Source organism: Crocodylus porosus, unplaced genomic scaffold (genome assembly GCF_001723895.1).
Source record: "Crocodylus porosus isolate Cpor-Errol unplaced genomic scaffold, CroPor_comp1, whole genome shotgun sequence".
In the NCBI taxonomy this organism is placed as follows: Eukaryota; Metazoa; Chordata; order Crocodylia; family Crocodylidae; genus Crocodylus; species Crocodylus porosus.
This window is the reverse complement of record NW_017728917.1, coordinates 3,817,385-3,835,489: the sequence shown is the minus strand read 5'-3', so window position 1 is coordinate 3,835,489 and position 18,105 is coordinate 3,817,385. Positions and strand designations below refer to the sequence as shown.

The window sequence follows — 18,105 nt, the reverse complement described above, 5'->3', positions numbered from 1 at the left end:
GGCCGCTCTTGCCGGCGGGCGGCGCCGTCATATGACCGCGCGGCCGGCGCAGCATACCTCAGCGCGGCGGAGCGCAAGAGTCGGGGCTCGGCCGGGCCGCAGCGCGGGGCCCGTCTGCCGCCATCATGCTGGCGCTGCTGTCGCGGCTGCTGGACTGGTTCCGCTCGCTCTTCTGGAAGGAGGAGATGGAGCTGACGCTGGTGGGGCTGCAGTACTCGGGCAAGACCACCTTCGTCAACGTCATCGCGGTGAGCGCGGCCTGGCCCTTCCCTCCCCCCCCACCCCGCTCCCGGCCGCCCGGCCTGCGCCCCGAGCCGCGCCGGGTTTTGCTGGAGGCGGCAGGGAGCCGGGGACCTTGTTCCGCCGAGTTTTCAACCTCCCGGGGCGGGGGGGCTGCGCCCTCCCCTCGGGGCGGGGGCTTGCGGTGCCGGGTGCACCGGGCCCCCGAGAAACACCCGCGCGCACACGTGCGAGTCCGTACTTGAACGGCCCACGGCTGGCGCCGCCGCCCAGGGGCACGTGGCCCCGCGTACAGGGCTTCAGTGGGGGATGATCTCTTGATAGTTAGTAAATGGAGACTCTGCAGCGTGTGTGCGGGGGCCTGACAGACGCTGAAAGCCCCACTGGTTATGAAGCCGAAGGACTCAGTAAAGAGGTTTCTGCAGGGAACTATTCCTTGACCTCAGGAAGCTGGAGAGAGAGAGTTAGGACCTGAGGACCACAGCACTGAAAGCCCCACAGCTTACCAAGCCAAAGGACACAACCCCAATAAAGAAGCGTTTTCAGGGAACTACCCCTTGACCTCAAAGCTGAAGCGGGTCTGTATGATATGTGGCGGGGCTTAGACAACTGTTGAGCTGTTGTAGCCTCGATGCATGTCGGAGCTTATGTTTGCAGGGTAGTAGTTGGGAAGGAGCTAAACAGAGAAAGATGAACTCCTGTCTGGGCAGAGTTGAAGTGTTTTGTCTCTAAATAAAGTCACTGGCTGAGTCATATTAGTAAGCAGAATTTTTGCTTATTTTTCACTTTAGAGTTTTGGCTTATGTTTTTTATTGTCTTTTTGGTAAGTGAAGAACTTGGCTTTGTAATGAAATATTGCTCATAACTGACTCCTGTTCTGACAGTTGTTGCCTAATCAAGAATGACTGTTCCTGCTGAGCATCATGTGATGTGTAATGAAGCTGGTTTTGTTGGGTAACACTTCCTCTGTGTTTAAGCTAAGCAGATGTGTGAGAAGAACATGTTAAGGAAGGCTTATAGTGAAGCACCTCTTCAGTTTGCTTCCCACAAGTGGAAATTGCTTAAATGAGTTCAGCCTACCAGGGTTTGTCCTCCTTGCCATGGTTATTAGCCTGGATCTGCCCCTTTCTGTCTCCCTTCTTTTAATGGTACACAATAATGGCAAAGGTTCTGTAGTTGAAGTGAACATGAGCAGCCAGGGTGTGTTGTAGTGAGGAGAGTGGGACCCAAATATTCAGTTGTACCTTCAGGGAAGTACAGGAGTATGCAACTGTGTCAAATGGCAGAAATAATACTTTTTTTGAAAAAAATAACTTCTCCACAGGACAGAATCTAGCCTACTTCTTATCTGGTGATTTCTTGGTAAGATGATTAAACCTTTCCCCCTTCATGTAGGACTGGGAGGAGATGACTACTATGAAATGTGCTAATAAAACTGTTCCCAGGTGGCTTTTGTTAAACTGGTATGCAACATCTCTGTGGCAGAGCTACTCATGCTTAATGTTGCACAGCAGTGGCTTAGAAGCTATCTAAAATAATGTTTTGGCTATCTTGCCTTTTATTTAACCTGATGTTCCGTTTGTCCATGAGCACCAAACATGAGTCAACTGTAGGTTGAATGGAGGTAGTGGTTGCCTTGTTTGAAGTATTTGAATAAACCTGAGCAATTCTGGTGCTAGGAATAAGTATCTGGCTAAAATATACAAAAAACCTTATGCGATTCCTTGTTGTAGTCTAGATGCAGGGCATGGGTTGCATGTTAAAAGGATTGTTTGGTTTTTGGGGACATGCTTTGTGCTCTCTAAGACCAGATTGGAGCCAGAGCCTTTACTGTTCTTTGCAGTGTGTGCAGGGCATACAGGTCTTATTTAACTCAAGCTTCTTGCACTAATCTGATTCCTGTAACTACATGTATTGAACTTTAATCAGGTAAAATGTTTGGTGGAAGTTGTTCATGGGCTTCTGATCTGACTGCTAATCCTACTCAAAATGGAGAGCACACCAAGCATGAGTCCTGTCCTAGATTGATCAGAGCTGTCTTTGCCCTATATTGATTTTTTTTTTTTTTTTTCCCCCCCCCTCCCCCAATATAAACTGGCACTTGACCTCTTTTTGTAACTGGACATAACCATAGGCTCGTAAGTGCTCAGGATTTTTTAGATACTATTTAACTCTTAATCAGCTGGCATGTGAGGCAGAAAAGACCCTAATAGAGCTGCTGCTTTGCTGTGACTGTTCCAGGTTAGTCATGATCTATTTGATTGATATTGAGTGTAACAAAAATTTTCTGTGAGTAAATTTGTCCACACAGGAACACGGTTGTGGGCCATAGTTTCCACAGTGTAGAGTCATTTGGCTTCCAGCCTCCAGATGCAGCTTCACTAAGTCTGGCTTCTTAAGACTTCCAGTATTTCCTATTGGTTAGTAGTTGAAAGATCTTTTACAATGTCTTAATATCTCTTCCACAGTGCCTTTTAATATCTCTTGCTGACTGCATCTCTGCTGCTTCTGAACAGGCTGTCCTAAAGCTGCAAGTCATATTCCCCTCTTGAATTGGATACAACAGCCATACTCCTCTTAGTCATGGACCAGTTCAAGTGAAAGAACAGATTCCTGTTGCACAAAGCCTAATATCTAGAACCATCCTAGATAATCCTAGATAGTTTTAATTGAACCTCTACTCTGAAAACCTTCTTCATGGATCATACTGGACTGATAATTGTGGAAAATGGCTGTGGGGCGAAGAATCTTGTCTGTCCCTTACTTGATGCTAACAGTTTGGATCAGATATCGGACGCATGCTAAGTGTTATGCTCCTCACTTGACAGTAACTAGCTCTTAATGAAAGCATGTACTAGAAGCTGCTAGGATTTTGGTGTCCTTTCAACATACTTTTTTTTTTTTTTAAGCTGAGCTCTTAGGGGGTGTGTAGAAGTGCCCAGAGGCTGCTCCAGCAGACTGTAATTAATAGAGTCTGCTGGAGGATGCTAATTAACACACTCTAGCCAGCCTCTGCATCTCATGCATCAGCATCCCCTTCTTCAAAATCGGCATCCCTGTGGTGGGGGTGCTTTAACTAAAGCTTGTTCAAAGCTTTTACACATGCCTGCCAGAGCATGTTTAAAAATGCCCTTGGATGTTGAGGTGGTTACAAATTGGGGTCTCATCTAGGCTTTTTTTTGGCTGTCAGCATTTAAAACAAACCAACTGATGGCAGGTTCATGTCTGATGCTACTGTGTTTTTGGCTGTAAACTTTTAAGGAGAAGTTTTTAAATTAAAAGAAAAACCAAAAAACAGAGTGAACAGTTCTTATAAAATGTGAAGTGGTAGTTGATTTCTGAAATTTAAAGAATAGGGCATTGGTGTCTGGGCATGTTTGAAGTAGCTGAAGAAAACCTGGACTTATTTGAGATTCTCAGCCTTTGGTTATCATGGACATCCTTGGTATCCAAGACTAGATTTTTGTCTAGTTCATGGAAAGATTAGCTGGCCAAGTGCCTCAGAAGGGCATTTTAGAAGGGAGGTGCCCAAGCTGTCAGTCAACTAGTGCTGGTATACTGACTCCTCAAAGAACATTGAGGAAAAATACCCTTTAAGCTAGTGCAACTCATTTTGTTGGTAGCTTTTTATTTCCCTTTTGAATTGCTGTACTTGTGTTTTGATAGCCAGTCTCATGAGATCCTTTCCTTTTAATGCTTAAAGGAAATTGATCAAGATGGGTCTGGGGAAAACGGCGCATGCACCTCATTAGTTCCTTTTCAAAGGTACTGTACACGCTTCCCAGCATCCTGGCTTTGCAGCAGCTCTGCTCATAGCATGTGAAAATATTCTGTTAGATTTCTGATGCAGGTAAAGTAATGTTCATACAGGTCTTTATATACATGAGTATAATCGGTGTTGGTCTTGTATACTAGTACACATTTTTTTTTAAAGGGGCTTTTCTATGTGGTCTAGATGAACTGTCTTGGGTTAAGCCACTATTACATTGCTCAAGGCAAAGCATTGACTACTCTGCCAACAGTGGGTGAGGGAGGAGGTGGAAGCAGACATGACGACATCCACTGGTAGTTTTACTGGCCCCCCCCCCCCGAATTTGTTTACCATTTTGACTTTGGTATAAACCCTCCAGGTTCTGTACCAGATGGGACTTCTAACTTCTGAATGTCTTTAAGCCAGCACAGTAGGCAATGAAATGGGGAAGCCATTGGGCTAAGCTAGTATTTAGCAGTAATGGGGCACATCTACAAGAGATGCTTAATGCGCATTGGACTAATTCTATGCATTAGTATGGCTGGCAAAAACTGCTAATGCATGGTAGACTAGTCCAGTTGGCATTGAACATCAAAAAAGCATTAACTTGTGCTAGTACTCAGTAGTACCAATTCATGGAGCACTAAGTTTATACCTGTTAATACATGTACTGAACTCCATGCACCATAATTATGGCAGATTAATGAATGCGCCCACTGACTAGTCTGAAAAATGGTAAACAGTTGCCCTAACTGAGATGGATAGGAGCAATGAGTACATCAAAAGGAAGCTTGGCTGGTGGATATCTCAAAATGGCCTTGCAAGGGGTTGATGTAAATCTAATAGTTCCAACTTTTTAAAAAATTGCTTATTGCAGAGTAGTTCAGTTTTAGGCGCTGTCACTGGAGGAAGCAGGCTTCTTTTTGTAAAGTGTGAGAAGCAATAGGAAATCACAGGCGTCTGGGGAAAATAGTAATAGCTTTGATTTCCCTTGGCTTTTTAGGAGACTGCCATTCAAGCAGTAGACAGGGTGGACCCACAAGCATGTTGCATAAAATCTGTATTTAAGTTTTATTAAATCATCCCACTTTTCTGAGTCATACAAGCTTTATATCTATCTAGAAGATGACATGATCCAGTTTGGCTGAATAGTAGATAAGGATCGTGCTTGGGCAGTAACAAACAGTTGATGGAGCAATTTTTCCTGTAAACACTAATGAATCATTCATAAGTAGCTCTGTGAAACAAGTGTTTGTCTGCCTTGTGCTTTAAGGAGCTGATCTACAGCTGTGTAGGAGTTATTGAACCCGAGATCTTATCTATGCACCCTGTTCTTCCTTTAAACAGTATAAATCACTGGATTAAAAGTTGCTCCATCTTAACTGCCATGTGTACTGGGAATCTGAGGGTAGAGGAGCATAGTTTCTTGTTTTCAACAGCCAATGAAACTTGCTTTCATAGGCAATTGATAGATTGGCAAAGGATTGTCGAATGGTTTATCTTGCCATTGATCTCCCCCTAACTTCTGCCTTTCTAGATTTGAACAGTGCAGTAATTTGTCAATTCAAGCCAAGCTGTTTGCCTAGCCTAAAAACAAGCATATGCCTAACCAAAAACTTGGAACGGTGGTCGTGTGCAACAACTAATAGCTGATACCTGTTAGGCATCCAGGACTACTTTTACATTTATTTCAGCTGCTACTGAAAATGTAGTGACCTGTGGAAGCTCATGGAGAAAGTGTCACCACTGCCACTGGAGTTCTGATTGAATAAAAGTCAGGCTGTCTATTTTTTGCTTTTAAAATTGCAGACAAATGCTGCTATACTTGCAGCTGTTTCCAACTTGGACATCTTGTGCATGTCCCTAACTACTGACTCCCACATAGACAATGGAAACACATTGTTGAGACATGGAGGGAGCAGGAATTCTAGTGCTTGTTAACTCTGAGATGACCTACTTCAGTCTTGCATTAAACTCTAAAGCCATTTGTACCCCAACACAACTGTGAACGTTTTGCAACCCATAGCATGCTTGCACTTTAGGCTGTAAGTCTAGCTTGCGGAAAGGTAGGCAGATGCATGTGACCCAAGACTGGAGAAGATGGAAGAATGTGTGGAAACCAAGTTGTTTTCCACAACTCTCATAGTACAGCTGGACAAGAGTGTAGGTTGAGGTGTAACTTGCGTTTTGTAAATGTAGGTTAAAAAAGTGTTGTCTCCTAACTTACGAACGTTAAGCTGGCATACACGTGTAGGGGTTTGAATCATGAGGAGCATATGAAGGGGTTTGAACAAGTGGTTCATGTCTTTCACTTGGAAGCCTTTTAGAGTTTAAATGAATCTTTGCTAGAGATCCTTGATCTTTGCAAGCGGGGAAGAATACCTCTAAGGAGAAGTCTTATCTGGACAAAGGGACACCAATTATTTCTCCTTTAGCCCTTAACATGGAAGATTTGGGGGGAGTGGGGTCCATCTATTATCTTGTCTAGAAAAAGAGTGGGGAGAAGATGGTGCTAACAAGCAGAAAATGGTTTCATTTTTGTTGGGATGATAAGCACTGGAGTTTTCTCTGGTGTTACTAATGTGGCCTTGAAAGACTTGAAACTGGTAAAGTTAGCGCTTTGTTTGGCAGTCAGTGTAGAAACCTTTCTAATGCGTTTGACCTTATGAAGGGCTGAACAACCACTTGATGAAAACAGGGTTTCTCATAGGCTTTTGATGTTTGCTTCAGCCATAATGAGGACTTGAAAATCCTGTCCTTTGGGAGCAGCTTGGATTGGGTAATGAAAGGGCACCTCATTCAGATCTTTAGACATCTTAACTTTCCTCAGGTCTCAAAGTCACCATGGAAAAAGGCCACTACTGATGAACAGTTGGTGAAAGAGAAGGAAATCTCTGCCTGGAAAAGTAGAAAGGCATTGACTTCTCAGGTTGATAACTTCCCTAAAGTAGAACTACTTAAAAAAAAAGATGGGGGCAAGGCTTCACAGCAGACATTTACATCTCTAACTTGGTGGCTACATACATGTATAAGCAGACATCTGGCCACTTAATGGGTCCAGGAATGCCATCTTGCTTCTTGGCAGAGGCAACCAGGGAAAATTGGGTAGCTTGAAATAATGGGACACCTTATCTGAAGGCAGGTTCTAAGAATCGCTTGTCTTGGCCTGGATCTAGAGGACAAGTAGCTTGTATTCAAACGCTACGAATGACACTCACTGTTGGAGGCCTGAGTTTAGGAAGCTGTCCTCTGTAGGTAACTTCTGGTTAAGTTGAGGGCAGTGGGGGAAAGCTGTACATGTTACTCATGGGTTATCTTGAAGTAATATTGGAACCTATAGGTATCGATCAATTTGGCTCTTTTGTAATGGTTAACCTGCCTCTCGCTACTTGCCAAGCTTCAGAGGAACAGTAGGAAATATGTATGTACCTTGCTAAAAGAGGCAATGGTGTGTTAAGACAAAATTTGCAACTCCTTGTCTGATCCCTAATGTAACACTTGGCAAAATGTGAAGCTTTTAGATACGCATGCAGACACATACACCCTCACCTAATCTCTGCATCTCAAAATGCACCCTTTTTCTGAACATGCTTGAAATTGTGCAATTTCCCCTCCCTGCTGTGAGGCTAAAGGCTGTGCAGGTTCTTCCAGTTGCTGTTCTGTAACCTCAAGGAGCTGAAAGATGCCTGCTTCCTCCCCCCCACGCCCCTTTTCTGTTTCAAACTGGAATTGAGGGCCTCTGTACTTATTGCCCAACAGCATCTCTTGCGCAGCTGAAGAAATGTCTTGAAGTGATGGACCTAACTCCCAGGATGGTGGAGTGAGTTCCCATATGGCACAACTAGAAGTCCCAGGTCCATTACAAGAAATACTGGCATGTCTTTTATATAGCTAAGCCACTCAGTTATTCTGTCTAGCCAGGCGCTATCTCCAGGCACTAGTTGTATTTAGTGAATGAGGCACGTTTGAACAGACCTGAAGAAGCAGCATAAAATTATGGCTAGAAGTGGAAGATAAGACTTGTATTTATGCATGTGCCCCAGTACTTAGTGCATTTTAAAATCCTGTCTTCTGAGGACAAATAGTAAGCTTTTTCCTACTTGTACATTGTAAAAATCAATGTTGAAGATTATCTACTCTAAACATTTTGTCTCTTTGTGGCTAGATCTAATGTGTATTGTCTACTTTTTTTTTTTTTTTCCTCTCTCTCTCTTTTTAATCTCTAGTCAGGCCAGTTCAGTGAAGATATGATCCCTACGGTGGGCTTCAACATGAGGAAGGTTACCAAGGGTAATGTCACAATAAAGGTATGCTAAAAGTCTTTCTACACTCTTCAAAATGGCTTGTAAAAGAGCAATCCAGTTTAGTCAGTCAGAGCCCTGTAAACTGAGTCTTCAGAAAACCAGGTTGATTTCTTACTTGGGGTTTTTCTTTGCTCTTGCATTTAGTTGCATCACTTCCCTCTCCCTCCCTTGCTACCTATCACCTACTGATTGCTCTCTGGCTGGTGTCTGAGCTGTAAAGGTTGTAGAGAAATTACAAATGCATTTCTTTTCTAACTCACTCAGGTGCCTGGGGATGGAAATGAAATGCATGCTCATCTCCCCTTTAATTTTTTTGGGCCCCTCTGTATGAAAATGTGTACAGCTAGCTAAAAAAGAAAAAGCAGGCTTGTCCTAGTTTAGCATGTAAAACATTAATTTAGTTGGCATAATTGCCATTCCAGCCTGCAGTGGAATAACATTATAAAATGGCATGCATACCAGCCTTAATATCAGCCTGCGTTGTTCAGGAGGCTCTTAACTAATATTGTTACCTTGGAAGCAGATATTCTTGCACATAATTTAATACTTGAACTGGCCTGCATATTTCCTGTTCTACCATGGGTTTGCAAGCCTGTCCTGGTAACTTCTAAGTTAAGAGGAGGTTTATGAAGAGGTGACCCTCACCAGAAATAGCTTCTTCCATGCAGTAGAAATAGCCTTAGTTTTAAAAAAATTGATAATTTAGGATGAGTAGAAATGACAAGATATTGTCCAGTGCCTCAGTGCACCTGTTCTAATACCCATGAGATGTAATGTGTTTAAACTTCTTTCTCTAACTAAATAGCTTGTTTAAACTCTTTCTTTTTTTTTTCCTTTTAAGATCTGGGATATAGGAGGGCAGCCACGGTTCCGAAGCATGTGGGAGAGATATTGCAGAGGAGTCAATGCTATTGTGTGAGTGGAGACTTCCCTAGGCTGCTTGATCTTTGTTTGTAAACTGCCAAGCAAGCTGAGAAACTTAGCTGGGTAAACTCTATCTTAACTGCATAATAGCAGTTAACTCAACTTTTAGTCTCCATTTCTCATCAGGGGAGTAGAGAAAATTGAGGCCTTGTTGCTGCAAGTTACTTTCTGGCAGTTAGAAATCTGCCTGACCCCGGGTATACAGTTGAGATAAAAATGTAGCTGAGTCTACAACTCTTAGATACTGGGACCGCATACTGAGAAGAATGTGTACCCTTTCTACTACACCTTTTTTTAACAAAATAGCCTGAGACTAAAATGAGCATGTTTTAAGGGTATTTTTCAGAATATGCCTGTAGACCTGTCTGAGTCGCCTGAATGATTACTTTTTAAAAATTGTTTTTAAAGGTACATGGTAGATGCTGCAGATCGTGAAAAGATAGAAGCCTCTCGAAATGAACTGCATAATCTTCTAGACAAACCACAATTACAAGGAATCCCTGTAAGTAATGCATAGTTATGCTTTAAAGGTGCATGTTCCACATCCCGTGCACTTGGGTGGAGGCCTAGTAGATTCCAGTCAGATTTGATTAACTGGACAGCTTAAGGTGAGGTCTGTGAAATGATACTATGCAGATAGTAGTGACTTCCCCAGTGCATTTTTCTGATGCATCTCTTTTGTTTCAGACTAGACTTCTCTTCTATCTTTTTCATTCTTATTCAGTGGCTAATACAAGCAAGCCCCTAGGGACTTGTGGGGGAGTTGGGATCATGTGCATATGAAGTGCCTTGTGTGATAGGTCTCTGTTTTGACTTGGGCTTCTAGATGGTCCTGCCACACAAAGCAAAGTTAGTATGCTATTTGTAGTGCAAAACATCATGGGAAAGAGGCAGCTGTCAGATCTTTGGTTACTGGGTTTACTCTGGGACCAAATCGGCAATCAGTTAAAAGGCTCCCTTCTCTGATCAAACTGAAGGGTAAGGCAAACGGACATCCCAGAGTGTGAGTTTGAAAAGCAAAGTGAAGTAAGACTGGATGATTGTCCTAATAGCAGTTTCTGGAGGCTTGGGCAGATGCCTTGGAGGAGCTTCTGAAGGAAATGCTTCTGACTACTTCTTAATCTTGGTTGGGCTTTGGGGATTAAATGTTTCGGAGGCCTCGCTACCATAATTTCAGTGGGGGGCGGGGGAGAAGGTGTGAATGTCTTAGCCCAGGCAGGATCTGGCCCCCATAGGCTTTATGATCTGGCCAGTGGGTCTCAGTCTGAGGATCTCTGGCTGACCCTGTGCTTTGCATGCAGTACATACTAGACCCAGGGCCGTGGTCACTGCATACAGTGTGAGGTTGATCTGGGGTGCACGCTGCAGGTGGCACCTATGCTGGACTGGCCTCGTGCACTGTTTCTAGGGCTTGTCCTGGTCAGGCGCACACTGTCCCTGTATACCAGAGTCGCCATGCAGGGTCAGTCTGGTGTACATGCCCCATGCTGGCCCTGCATGTAGTGTGAGCCCTGGATTGGGACCAGCACATGTGTGGCACATGAGGTTGGACTGTGGGGGCATACTGCATGCAGTGCCCTGTCCACTGGCTATAGTGCTGATCTGGATTGGACCCACAGACTGGCCCCACATACCAGAGCCAGCCTGTGGTGCTCTTGCAGCCTGTGCCTCATGCTGGTTCCGCAAACAAGCCCCAGACTGGCATGAGCTGCACATGGGGTTGATGCAGGTGCTTGCACCAGACTGGCCCCGTTTTGTGTCTCTGCATGGGTCCAGTCCAGCCTGAAGACTGGTTGTGTGCCCTTCATCTGGTCTGCGGAGACTGAGTTTGACATGCATGCTTCAGTCCTGCCTTACTTCCTAACATCTATGCAGTGCCTTGCAAGTGATGGGCGGGTCTGTGTTTTGTAGTACAGTATGCATCTTGCTTGTTGACTCTACTACCTATTTATTACTGTGTCCAGGTTTTAGTACTTGGAAACAAGAGGGACCTTCCAAATGCCTTGGATGAAAAACAGCTAATTGAAAAGATGTAAGTATTAGAAAATGTGATTTACCCAGAAGCTTGTTCACAAAATTAAATTTTTGTTTCTTAAGCCATAAAAATAACCTGTAAATTTCAGCTTGTTGCTATGGTGTCTTCCTAGTTGCAGCTTGTAATATGAAAAGCAATAGAGAAACAAATAAGCTTGCACAGAGATCAAGCAGTAGTGTCTTGGAAATTTGTTAGCCTCCATTAGCATAAGTACTTTCCTATTCTATTCTACATTAGGCACATTTTATACTAGTAATGAACTGTTCCTACACATTCTTTCTCTCCATTTCAGGAATCTGGCTGCAATTCAAGATAGAGAAATTTGCTGCTATTCAATTTCTTGCAAAGAAAAGGATAATATAGGTAACTATTAACCCAGAAATGCCAATCATGGGGATCTGTCAAAGGCTGGATCAGGAAAAGACTTCTTAAATGAGCGGCAGACACTCTAACCTCTTAGTGGTGTTTGGAAAATAGGTAATGGGTTTCAGAATCATGGTCAAGTATGCACGTTATAAAAGCAGTAATACAACTGTTATGCTAGGTGATGATTTTGACTTGTGAGCAGTTCTGAAAAATACTGTCTTCTAGTTAAATAAACTAGCTGAGCTAATAGAGTTGGCATTATGACCTGTCAAGTGTAAGGGGTTGCTATACCGAATAGCTTCTGCAAATTGAGACGTTTCTGTTTTCTTCCAAGCCACCCAACAAGCTCCTGCTGTCCTACTCTCTCAAACTGCTGTTTTGGGCACCTCTGTAGATCCCACTGTCTGCTGCCTGCAGTACAGAAATGCTTTTTCCCCATACGGCAAGCTTTAGCTGCTGCTGCTTAGTGGGCAGCAGAGAAGTCCCTCTACTTACAGTAGGGATGGGCAAAATAGAGCCCATGGGCTGGATTCAGCCTGGAAATGGGCACCCACCAACTAATTATCTGGCCCCTGCTGTGCTCTACCTGGGGCAGTGTGCTGTGCTCCCAACCTCCCCTGCCAGCAGGCACAGCTTTTGAGCAGGGCTTCTGCTACTACCAATGCCCAGGGAGCTGCTGGGCCTCCCCAGCCTCCAGCAACTCCTGTCCTTGCTGCAGCACTCCAGACTGAGTTAGGGAGAGCGGGGAAGTTGTAGCATTGAAGGGAGCAGGGTGGGCTCTGCCTGCAGCTCACTCTGGGCCTGCTGGTGCTGGGCAGGGGAGTGTGTGGATGGAGGGAGGAGGGGGAAAGTGAAGCCCTGATGGGCAGGCAGGGACAGATGAAAGTGGAGAGCAGCACCAGGAGCCAGTGTATACACTTGGTGCAGCCCCATCAGGCAGGCATGTGGGAGGAAAGCAGCAGGAGCCAGCACAGGTTTGGCTGCAGCCCTGCTGGACAGGTATGGAATAGGCTAAGAGCTGGTGATTATGAAGATTGGCCCTGTCCTGTATGTCCGTTCCCCCCCCCCCCCGTAGGCTCCTGTTGCTCTTGGTTGCGGCAGCTGTTTTCCTGCCCTTTTGTAGCATGCTGGGAGCCAGGTAGGCAGAGCTGATCCCCTTCCCTTCCCCTAACGGGGCTGGGCTCAGCCACATTGCAAAGAGCAGGTGGGGTAGAAGACCCCCACATGCACACCCACACCCCCAACCACACCCCACATGCACACACAGATACCCACAGACACGTCCAACACCTCAACCACACACACATCCAACAGTCCTGCATCATGCACACAACTCCTCCCAGATGAGTACTTCTTGGGCAAGGGGGGAGACTCCCAGTGGCTGAGGTCAGGGGGCAGGATGTCTGGTAACAAGAGGGCAGTCAGTTGGGGGGGGCGCTACCCTTGCAGCCCTCCATGCCTCGTTAGACAGCCATCCAGTCAAAATAATTGCCAGCCCTGGTTTGCAACATTAGGCCATCTGGGGCACCAAAGACTTACGAATCAAGTTCTTTCAGATTCTGGTTTACTCCACAGTACATTAGTACCTATACAATATCAATTGATGGCATATTCTGATACAGTATTTCTACATCACACATTGGTGAGTGACCCCTGTCCTGCAGAAGCTGACCCTGGTAACAGTATTTTTGTCCAAAAATATTCTAGCCAACACTTGCATGTGAAAGATCAGTTTAGGAAGCAAACTATCCAGGTCTTCAGGCTTCCTCCAACTTTACAAAGATGAAAATACTAGAATACATGGAAACTCATTCTGCTTGCATTTTTGAAATGGTGTTTGTTTGCACTGATGAGTTAGATCTGTGTTTTTATTCTATGCTAGACATTGGAGGCTGTTTGCAGTCTGCTCTCCAAGGAACAGAAGGCTCCATGTTCCACCCACTTCCTGGAGTTATTAGGCAGCCAGTTAGTTGAGGAGTAAGGCCGTTATGACTTCACGTGACTAGGGACAGACTGTTGCGTTGTCAGCATGTGGGAAGCTATGTTGCCTGGTGGCAATTACTGTGACATCTCGCTTCACCATCTGGGTAGGACCTGACCAGAACATAGTGACCAAATGAGCAACTTGGTTTCATATTTTAAAGGTACCAAAACAACCAATTTAATCCATGTGAATATAACTCTTTGATCTTCAGGTTTCTAAGATCAGCCCTTCCAAACTTGGATTCATACAACCTATCTACAGGGTGTTGTAGTGGGGAAAATGTGGGCTGCTTTGCTTTATGCGTGTCTATTGTGATGAAGTTATATTCCTCATCCAGCTGTACAGTTAACTCAGGGTGGTGACAACCGACCCTCTTAAGGGTTTCACTAGGCTCACTGCTTTCTGCTTTCTAGGACTCTGGCAGTCCATGTGAGCATAAAGCAGTGCTTGAATGATGAGATTTGAAGGGTGCCCACTACAGGTATTTGTAGCTGAACTTGGATTGGAAAGGAGACTCCTCTGACTCCCAGGCTCATGTTCTTGGTCCTGGCAGACATGGGCCTTGAAATACTAGGTTAGAGACCCTCCTAATTTTGCAATACCTTAGTGAGAGAACTTCCAAAGAAGAAAGAAACTTGTGAGCCAGTTTTTGTACTGGTAAACTTGGCTTATTTTGGAAATCCTAGGATCTTAGGGTCTTCAAAGCTCTGGTCTGTACTCTATTAATCCTTCTCCAGGGTTTCTACAGCTTGTCATTGCTTGGTGGAAACATAGCTTACCAGGCTGTAGAAAAAACTCCAACTCTGACAAGTTTATTCTTCTGTGCCATATCTTTAGGAAAAGAATGACCACCTGAAACGGACCCTTGCCATGTCTTATGTCTTTTACCCACTCTTGCTAGTCATCTCCAGGCCAAATGGTATTCTCTATAACAGCTCCTAGTTAGTATTTCCTCTGAATCTTTTTCTTCTTAAAGAAGCAACTGTGAAAATAAGTAGCTTGTGGAACTTGGTCAGGTTTTTTTAACCAGATGCGTCCAGCTTGCTTTGGCTGGAATGTTTTGGGCAACTGACTTCTATAAAATACCATGGGGATCCAGTTTCCTTTCCCAACTAACGCTTTTTTTCCCCCCTTCTACTTATGTGCAGTCTCCCCTCAGACTGGGCTACTGTAATATGAAGGGACTAGTGTGTACTGCTTGCATCTAATTTTCAGACTATGGGCAAACCAGAATTGCTAAACTGTACTTCCTTTCCTTAAGGGAAGGCAGCGGCTTCTTAAATACCCTTTCCTGCTGGATGGAGCAGCATCCAGTCCTTTACTGTTCTTGGTCTTGGAAAACAAACCCTTTCACCGTGTTCTAGAAAACAATGGCAAGGAAAGTGAATTTTTAGTGCAGATTCTATTTTTATAATGTGGAAATTAAAAGGCATTCACCAGTATCGCTCTCTCTGTCTCTTGTTCTCTAGATATCACGCTTCAGTGGCTTATTCAGCATTCAAAATCTCGAAGAAGTTGAAGTCTTCCTGGAGTCTCCTGTACCAGTTGGCCATAATCTCAATTGTCGAGTCCCTCCATGATAAAATACTACCCAATAGTCCTGTGTCAAGAAATTGCCTTTTTCACAGTTCATTTCCCATGTGCACTGCTGAAAACTTGTATTCTTATTCCGTCACAGAATGAACTAGAGTTGTCATGATAAAGTCAGCACAAAGGTTTGTTTTACGGCCATCTAAACAGCGGGGGCGGGGGTGGGGAGCCTTTTTAAAATTATCTCTACCATATTTGAATCTAAGAAATAGTACATTTCTGTTCTGGTTTTTCATGGCCAGGCTTTTATATTTGATTTTTCAGCAAATGTTAATAGAATGTTTTATTTCTAGTGTTTAGTGGCTTGAGGATGCTGACACTGCACAGCATTGAGATTCTAGCGCCACACGTGGTAGTTGGAGAACCTTAAGGCGTGACTTTATGTGGGATATTAACTTATTGTTATCTCACAAATGCATGTGGTGTGTGTGTCTATATAGTAAGCCTGAGAAATGGAAACTGTCTGCAAACGGGGGTGGGGGGGAGCACAAGGCACTAGATCAGCATCACGAGTCTTCTACAGCTGTGAGATGATCCAGTCATTTTAAACACCACTTTTTTTCTAATAAGTTAGAAAAGCCAAATAGTTAAACACTTTGTATCAAGATCATTATTTGTATCTATTTTTCGTTTTGTTTTAAAACTTGCATAGGGAATGGGAAATGCATTTGCTTTGTCAAAAGATGTCAATGGTTATGTATTCCAGCGGACTAAACGCATTTGCTAGGAATGTAAGACTGCTCAAGTATGTGTTTGTTTGTTCTTTTTGTTTTTTGTTTTTTTTTCCTTGTCTCTAGATGCTTTAAGTTTTATCTCTGTCCGAAACACCAGAATGTGAAGTCTGAGTTGCTGCATGACACTCAAATTACAGTGTGTTTGGGTCTTTCTTTTAATCAAGTCATACTGTCAACTTTCAGCACAATTATCTGTGTAACTGTCTAGTGTGTGTGTGGTGTTTTTTTTTTTTTTTTTTCATGGAATAGCTGGGCACACTTTCATCTGGTGCTGGGAAACAACTCTAGGCCTGCCTGATTTCTCAGTGTAATCATGTGCAAAGTCTGCAGGCTGCAAGATGAAATGTTTTACTGTGTCTTGAAGCACAAGAGAGCCAATGAATTGATCCTGTTTCTTGATTTTTAGCTTCTGTCATATAAAGAAATGTGTATAAACTAAAGATTGTAACGTTTTTGTAGCTTTACTTTCTCGGTGACTTCAATATATTTAAAGGGACAGACTTGTTAAGACTGGTTTGTTCATGCAGCAATGTCAATGTAGTCCAGTGTAATGTATACAAATATATGATACACCTGCTTGTGTTGCCTCACTGTGTAACTTTAAAGCAGCACCTAAATGTAGATTTAGGCAATATATCTTTTTTTTTTTTTTTCCAGAGACTTTAGTTGAAAACACTTGAGTCTGCTCTGTGTATGTATATACAAGACAAACCAGTTTTTAATTTAGACTGTCATGGCCTTACTGTTCTGTACAAACTACTGCACTGTTGCACAGATGTTTCGTGTTGCCTCCATTTACAAACTAGGCTTGCATTTTAACTTTTTTTGGTCCACTTTTAGTCCTGAGGCATGATTTCAATTAATCCCATACTCCTGTTGGTGCTGTAGAGAAGGGTATATTAACTTGCTGCTGTAGTGACTAGTTTGCCATGAACTACTACAGTTACTTTTATTTAGCAACTTTGCTTGTGCCTAAAATAAGGAAACTGAATTAGAACGTGTGAGTCTACATGGGGACCAGGTCACTGAGTTAACTGGCTAATAGCTGAACTTGATGTGTTTGGTGTGTATCTACTTCACTGCTTTTGGCATTTATGGCATCCAAACACTACCAATTGCTAACCTTCACATTAACCTCTGCATGTGAACAACGTAAGCAATTATTGAACTTTGTAAATAAGTGAATTTTTTTTATTTAGGTGGATGCATATTGTTGGTTTATTGCTCTTCAGCTTTATTCAATAAACTTAACATTTTGAGGGTTGTATTGACATTTAACTGACTCCTCAAGTTGCAGTGTGACTTGGTGTGTTCCTGTGGGTTATAAGCACATGCTGTCTTCGATTTTCACAACCAAGCAGGAAGTTAAAATACACTAGTGTGGAGTGAGCAGGAGAAGGAGTAGCTAATCTGAAGTCTGACCGCTTTTTGCCATCTACTGAACACGACTAATACTTGTTACTTCAGAAATTGGCTTGAACATGGATCCATCTACTAAACCTGGATCTTACCTGAAGAGTTGCTGCTGCTGCTTTTGCTCTTACTCCTCAGTTGTGTGGTGTGTTTTTGGCATATGTGAACAAACTTGTGGCTACTCTGGCTAATAAACTATATAGCAAAAGAGCACAGTTAAAATATGGTGCCTTCAGGTATCTAACTTTCCTCAAGTTCTTCCTGGAAGGCAGACCCTTCCTTGTTTTCTGTTTTTTAACTCTCCCCTGGAAGAATCTAAGTGTTCTGATGCACAAGAACCACCTAATTCCTACCAGATTCTTGGGCAAATGCAGAAACAGGGAGGATGCTGCAACATGGGTAGAGCTTTGCTCTGTGGTGACAGGCTTCTAGTCTGGGTTACTCAGCCATGTGTTAGTCACCTGGCTAACCCTACCCTTAGCCAGTGTGCGCCTACCCTTAGACGAGTTCCTGGAGGTGGCACGAAGGAAACTTCCAAATCCATTGCTTGTGAACATGAATAGTTGGGGAGGGTAGCTGACAGCGAGGTGTAACTCCTTCAACCGATCTATTTTGAAAACAACCCTGTCATTGTTGGCAGGGAATAAGCAAACCGTTTTTTTAATGGTTGTCTTTATGGTTGGTCTTGATCTTGCCTTCAATCCAGTTTGCTAACTAAAATGCCTGTATAAAAATAGGTCTGATCTCTGTGGAACAAAAGCCCC

The 18,105-nt window shown here is 43.6% G+C and overlaps 1 protein-coding gene across 1 annotated transcript; it reads left to right on the top strand.

Annotated features, from left to right (window-relative positions):
• Positions 1-34: 34 nt before the first annotated feature.
• On the top strand, positions 35-17,210 carry ARL8B (ADP ribosylation factor like GTPase 8B). The gene is made up of 7 exons (XM_019536598.1): positions 35-248; positions 8,218-8,298; positions 9,137-9,210; positions 9,628-9,721; positions 11,184-11,251; positions 11,547-11,617; positions 15,074-17,210. Exons 1-7 carry the CDS (start codon positions 126-128, stop codon positions 15,121-15,123), a joined length of 561 nt encoding a protein of 186 aa, XP_019392143.1. The 5' UTR covers positions 35-125; the 3' UTR covers positions 15,124-17,210.
• Positions 17,211-18,105: the final 895 nt, after the last annotated feature.